General features: G+C 44.0%; 1 protein-coding gene across 1 annotated transcript; it reads left to right on the top strand.

Moving 5' to 3' along the window:
- Positions 1–782: 782 nt before the first annotated feature.
- Positions 783–6,982, top strand: LOC119429490 (polymeric immunoglobulin receptor-like; the record flags this gene model as incomplete). Its single annotated transcript, XM_037697105.1, has 3 exons — positions 783–909; positions 5,523–5,867; positions 6,650–6,982. Coding segments are annotated over exons 1-3 (805 nt in total), but the record flags the coding sequence as incomplete, so codon positions are not given.
- Between the last annotated feature and the right edge of the window lie 347 nt (positions 6,983–7,329).

Raw genomic sequence — 7,329 nt, 5'->3', positions numbered from 1 at the left:
TCAAGAAGGACCATCAGCCTAACAATGGATCATTAGCACCTGATGGCTGTTTACTACTCACAGAGGGCTGAGTGATACTAGCAATCACAGCATTGTAAGAGGGGGACAGTTGAACCTGGAGGCTCCACCCCTGTTTAATGATGGACGGTTTCTTTTCACAAAGATGGCCTCCTTTACTCCTCTCTCAAACCATCGTTCCTCTCTGTCCAGGATGTGAACATCTTCATCCCTGAAAGAGTGACCTCTGGCCTGGAGATGAGTGTAGACCGCAGAGTCCTGGCCTGATGATGTTGATCTACTGAAGATCAACACCATCAGGCCAGGACTCTACAGTAGACAGTAGATGTCCAGCGTTTCTTCCAAGCCCACACCTGATGTTCTTGTTACGATCTCACACCTGTTTCCTGGATTCTCCGACCTGCCTGCTCCATGTCTGGTTTATTCTGCTCATCTGATTCTGGAACTATGACCTCTTTTCTGCCCATTGGTTTTTGGGTTAGGGATTCCCCTCTGTATTAATTCTCTGACCTCAGCTTTCCCGTGTATGGCCATTGCTCCACCACTTGGACCACGATCACAGTTTGTCCCTCCATCAGCTCTACTCTCCTAATTAAAGGTCTCCCTCTCCAGCTGCTTGCCCACCACTTACGTTGACGTCATTGCCACCACTGACTCTGCTGCACCAAGCTCTGGGAGATGGCTCTGCATCTCGTCAACTCTCCTCGCCTAGCTCTTCTGTATTTCTTAGCGTGACTGACGTTTCGTGTCTTTAAACTTAAAACATGCGCTACGTGGCCGCTGACCTCCTTGCTACCCTCGGTGGCAACAGCAGCCCATCTGCAAAAGATCTCAAGAGCATCCTGGGTAGTGCGGGAATTGAGGCCAATAAACGATTGAATAAAGTCAATGGTGAGCTGAATGGAAAGGACATCAATGAAGTCATGAACATGAGGACAGAGGACACAGAGGACAGAGTGAGACAGAGGAGGATGACTCACAGTGGCGACCCCTGAAGAGGGAAAAGACGAAAGAAGAAGAATCAGCCTAACATGCATGTTTTTAGTCTGTGGGAGGAAACCAGAGTACCTGTAGAAAACCCACGCAGCACGGAGAGAACATGCAAACTCCACCCAGAAAGGTTCCAGGCCGGGATCTGAACCAGTGACCTTCTCACTGAGAGGCAACAGCTCTACCATGTGAGCCACCGTGCCGCCCCTGAAAGGAAACAATGTTCATCATTTGGGTAGAACAGCTGGCCATTCAGCCTGTTCCTTTAATGTCTCCATAAAAACAAAAACGAGATTCTCCTTCAGACCGATGGAGACGGAGCTCAGAGCGACACCGTCGAATCTAAAGCCCAAACTTCAGGAGAACATTGGTATGTGAAACTCAAACGGCTAACTCACGACAAGACAGATGTTTTCTGGAAAATTCATACAGAGTTGAACATCACCACTAAGTTTATCCTGATAAAAATATTCTGCATGTCCCTTAGAGTATTGCATGTAATATTATAAATGTTTAAAAATGTGAATGGCTCTGAACACATTGAGTCAGAATGTGGCACACATCAGTTTGTAAACAGATAATCCAAAAACACAAGAGTCATGTTTTAAACGTTAATATTAACGTGTCTGAAGAACAGAACTCTGTGGTCATTTATAGGTTGGTTTTCCACTTCTAACCACAAACTTTAGAGTCCACATCATGAAGTTTCTCCCCTTCAGTTTCCATGGAAACCTCTGATCAGGAGAGCACAGGAACATCTGGAGGAACGTCCAACCACAGTGAGAAAGTGAGTGAATGAAAGCTCATAAAATATTATCCAGATTCAGTTGATAACTTACCTGCTGTGGAACTTCATTGGACCCCATCATATGGGGCTGAAATGGGGTAGAGGTAGGGCAGCAGACCTTGGACCAGAAAGATGCAAGCTCCTCTACCAGCCATTCCCACATGTTGTGGTGCCTCTGAGCAAGACACCCAATCCCTAAGTTGCTCCTGGGCACTCAATAGCTGTCCACTGCGCCACCTGAGTGTATCCCAGATGGAGTGGTGGGTTAAATACAGAGAACCAGTTTTGTTGTTGTAAGGAACATATGATGACAACACATAGCACTTATACCCTCCTGTCCTGTACAAGACCCTCAAATCCACAATGCAGACATTAAGTCCTCCATCCTGCTGCTGAACATCTCCATCAGTTCACCTTTGACCTTTTCTCTGCTGATCACAGGACAGTAACAAGCTAACACTGTTAGCTTGTCGTTCATTTGCTGAAACCAAGTAAAACCAAAATTGCAATTGTTCGTTTGTCTATTTGAAGATTATTTGGTTTGTGTCTTCAGTCTCTTTACATCTAGGTTTCCTCCAGAAACAATCTTAAAATAAGACTGACGGTCAAAACTCCATCTGTCGCAGTCTCCAGAGGCAGACTTATCATATACCATACCATGTCCCTTTATTTATAAAGCACTTAAATACAGCAGCAAGGCTGACCAAAGTGCTTTACAGCAAAACAACACAACCAAAGGACACAGCATAAAATACATGGATCCACAGAGGTAAAGATAAGAACCAAATGACTACAATTATCAAATGCAGACAAGTTAAAATCAAGTCATACAAGGTCAAAAGCCAGGGAATAAAAGTGGGTTTTTAAACAAGAATTAAAAACAGTAAGGGGGGGGGGGGGGGGCTGTCTGACATGCAGTGGCAACTCATTCCACAGTCTTGGACCTGCAACAGAGAAGGTCCTGTCACCTCTGAGCTTAAGAGGGTTCATGGAACCAATAGAAGCATCTGATCTGCTGACCTCAGAGAGCGCTGTGGGACATATGGCTGCAGCAGATCAGTGAGACAGGAGGGGGCAGAACTGTTCAGAGATTTAAAAACACACAGAAGGATTTAAATTCGAGCGTGAACCTGGAGCCAGTGCAGGGAGGCCAGAACTGGTGTAATGTGCTCTCTTTTGCCTGTACTGGTTAAAAATCAGGCTGCAGCATATAGACAAAGGTGGGCAACCGCCTGGGGCCCCCAACCAGTAAGGGGCCCCGCTAGTTGCCCACCCCTAATATTGCCCCTGCATTATTAATGGATGTTTAAAAATAAAATAAATATAATTACAATAAAAACTTTTTTATTCTTCTTTTGGCTGTTCCTTCTTCAGGTCGTCACAGAGAACTAACTCACATGAAGACTTGGTGATTGATTTTACACCAGATGTTCTTCCTGATCAACCACAGACACCGAGCTGCCACAGCCCTCTGTGGAGCAGAGAGCTCCATGTAGGGCACCCAGGGGAGCAGATGGTGGGCCTTGCTCAGGAGCCGAGGGGCGGGTGGAGGCAGGTGTGGGTGCTTCACCTTTCCCACCCACATTTTCATGGTTGCGGTCCAGGGAGTTGAAATGGTGACCTTTGGATCACAGGCCCACCTTCTCTACCCGCTGCGCCACCGCTCACCCAGAATTAAAACCAAAACAATAACAAATAAACACAACTGTCACGCTGCCCCCGAGACCCAACTCTGAAACAAGAGGAAGAGGATGAAATAAATTTTTCGTACAAACCCGAAGCAGATGGTCCTCTTGTCCTGATCCTGGTTCTGCTAAAGGTTTCTTCCTCATGAGGGAGTTTTTCTTTCCACTGTCGCCTTCATGCTTGTTCAAGATGAGAGTTCTGTGATGGAGTTAAACTCAAAGCTGCTCCTCAGATAAATAATGTTCAATTATTATTTTATACATGAATGTTTCTGTTCAGTCCTTGAGACGACTTCTGTTGTGACTTGGAGATTTAGAAATAAACTGAACTGAACAATCTTTAAATAAATCACAAACAGAGGTTGCTGCAGCTGAAAGACTCAGCACTGGCTCTCCTCAGGGATGTGTGTTGAGCCCCCTCCTGTTCACTCTGCTCACATATGACTGTGCAGCTACCCATCCAGGCTGTCACATTGTAAAGTTTGCAGATGATACAGCGGTGGTGGGATGCATCACAAACAATGATGAGTCCAGCTACAGGCAGGAGGTGGAACACCTGGAGAGCTGGTGCAAAGAGAATAACCTTCACATCAATGTGAAGAAGACAAAGGAGATGGTTGTGGACTTCAGAAGGAACAAAAATATCTACACCGCCCTGAACATAAGAGGATCTGCGGTGGAAGTGGTCTCCAGCTACAAGAACTTGGGTGTGCACCTGAACAATAACCTCAGCTGGAGCAACAACACCACCAGCCTGATGAAGAAAGCTCATCAGAGACTCTACTTCCTCAGACGGCTGAGACGAGCTGGTCTGGAAGCTCAGTCCTCACCTCCTTCTACAGGTGTGCAGTGGAGAGCATCCTGTGCTCCAGCATCAACGTGTGGCATGGAGGCTGCACAGCTGCAGAAAGAAAAGCTTTGCAGAGAGTGGTGAAGGCTGCACAGAAGATGTTGGAGTCAGTCTCCCCACCATCACAGACATCTACACCTCCAGATGCAGGAAGAGGGCCACCTGCATCATGAAGGACCACACTCACCCAGCACACACACTTTTTGCCCCACTCCCCTCAGGAAGGAGGTTGAGGAGCATTAAGTGTAGAACCACTTGACTGAGGAACAGCTTCTACCCTGAGGCTGTTAGACTCATGAATCTCTAACTAGAATAATCACTGTGAAAAACCATATCATGTTGCTGCTGATCTGTTTCATGTTGCTGCTGATCTGTTTCAATGTTGATGTGTTCATGCGTGCACATCTGCTCACAGACTCATGTTCATGTTTGTGCTGATGTTCAATGTTTTATGTTATGAGTGCTTAGTGTATATTTAGTTGATGTTTTTCTTAGTTCATATCTTAGATGTTATTACTGTTTTTCTTATACATTTTATTGTTGGATGTAACTGGGACCCTGTGAACATAATTTCTCTCCACCACATGTACCACATGAGGTGCGAATGACAATAAAGAAACTCTGACTGAAACAGGAAGTTGTGTCATGTTTAAAAAGGAACTAATTCATTTCTAAATAAGCATGAGAAGAAAAAAGGTGCAGCAGGAAACCTTCAGTCTCAACATGAGCCCCGAGCGTCAGATTTTCCTCTTCTTCCTGTGTGAGTACATTGAGTTTGTTTCTTACCTTGTTACGGTGCTAACACTGGTAATCTTCTAACTGAATGGAAGTATTTCTGTCTTCTGAACGTTCTTCTCAGGGTGGATCAACCAGTTTGCTGCTGACAACCTGCTTTGGTTGTCAGCAGCAAACTGGTTGATCCACTCTGAGAAGGTGCTATTTAAGAGACTGAGCTGAATACAGCTCCTCAGACTGAGGAAGTCTCTTGGACGAGAGACGAAACGTTTCTAGATTTTTTTTGCTTTGTTTTGTTTTTTGTTTTTTTTGAATGTCCAGAGGACCAGATTGAACTTTTTTGGATTCTTCTCAGGGTGTTTCTCTTCCGGGGTGTAATTCTGAAGCAGAACATGCTGAGCTCACTCTGTGGTTTCTCTCAGGAAGAACTAAGATTAACTGTGGATGTTTTCTGCAGCTCTGCAGGTTGGACATGCCAGAACTGATCAGGAAGTGGATTATTACTACAGAGAAGCTGGACAAGACTTCACAGTGAGATGCTCCTTTGACTCAGACGAAACATGGAAGATCTTCTGCAGAGAAAACTGTGAAGGAGAAAATCTTCTCATTAAAACAAAGAAGGACACAGACAAAAAAGGACGATACAGAACTGAACATAGCAAAAGATCTTTTCTGAGTTCTCCTGCTGTGTCTGTGAGCATCTCAGCCGTGACCCAGTCGGACTCCGGACAGTACACATGTGGTTTGGGCGACTCTTTATCATCAGCTTCATTCAGAGGTTTCAGACTACTTGTTGTCGACGGTGAGTCTTCCTGTTGGAGGGACTGTTCCAGTCACAGACTGGTTGAACTGGGCCATGCTCGCTGCAGGCTTTCTGCAGGATTTAAACAAGTCACAAAAAGTCTAAAATCTAAACATCTTCATTTTAGACTTTAAGACATCGTAAATATGTCCAGATTTTCCATTTTAAGCCCTAAAACACGTAATTATGTCTTCAATTTGTGCATTAAGACCAAAGTAGGTAACTATTGAAAGGCAATGAAGAAGTTACTTGGAACAAATTTTCACGACTTCTTATTTTTGAAGTTTGTGGAGATCTTACATTTGAATTCTAATGATGGCTTTGTCCCTCATCAGTCTGTGCACCTCCTCTCCATACATTAAACATAGAGCCGTGTAAATCTGTGCTACCCCGGACACTTATGTATGTGCATGTATGTATATTTACATGTACATATGTATATACACGTATATGTGTATGTTTAGATGTGTCTGTATTATATACATATATATATATATATATATATATATGTATATAAATGTATATATAGGTTAATCACGAATGTAGTGCTCCCTACCATCTTGTGCATGTGCACATTTGTCTTTTTTCAAATTGGTGTATTCTGCCTCTTTTTTGATTATGCCATGTCTTTTTCTGTGTAATGGTCTTTTAAAGGTCCTAGGTCTTTGTTTTAACGGAGACGAGCAGAAACCCTGCAGTGTGACTGAGTCCAACAGATTACTGTGATCAGACTGCATCCTGTTGAAACAGGAAGTAACTGATGGTTGGTTTATCTCCAACAGCGCTGCTGGATGGAAACAAAGACCACGTCTTCTTTAAAACAGCCGGCAGCTCGCTCACTGTCGGATGTCGCTTCAGTTTCTCTGGAAGAACAAAATCTTTCTGCAGAGGAAAATGTGAAGGAGACAAGATTCTTGTTCAGACTGATGGAGTCAGAGCTCAACAAGGTCCATACGGGGTTGGCTATGAAGAAGGAACATTTCCAGTTTCTTCTACAATTATTTATGTGACCATAGAGCAGCTGACTCCGTCTGACTCGGGACAATACAGGTGTCACCTGGACAGAACCATTGGGACGGATTCGTACAGCAACTTTAGAGTCTCGGTCATAGACGGTGAGTTTTCAGAACAGACTTTTCTGTTCATCATTTAAATTGTTTTGTTTGTCACTTTTTGTTGTTTGTGTTTCAAATGACCTCATTTTTAATTCAATAATCAGATTAAATCTAAAAAAGTTAAATCTGGTCCTCTGGACATAAAAAAACCCCAAAAAACAAAGCAAATCAACAAAAAAATCTAGAAACATTTCGTCCCTCATCCGAGAGACTTCCTCAGTCTGAGGTGCTGTATTCAGCTCAGTCTCTTAAATAGCACCTTCTCAGAGTGGATCAACCAGTTTTGCTGCTGACAACCAGAACCAGCTGATCACATGCTCAAGAAGGACCATCAGCCTAACAATGGA

The sequence above is a fragment of the Nematolebias whitei genome, unplaced genomic scaffold (assembly GCF_014905685.2).
Source record: "Nematolebias whitei isolate Nwh7 unplaced genomic scaffold, NemWhi1 Nwh_scaf_1616, whole genome shotgun sequence".
Classification (NCBI taxonomy): Eukaryota; Metazoa; Chordata; class Actinopteri; order Cyprinodontiformes; family Rivulidae; genus Nematolebias; species Nematolebias whitei.
Note: the sequence above shows the minus strand (reverse complement) of the source record. Positions and strands in the feature narration are given on the sequence as shown.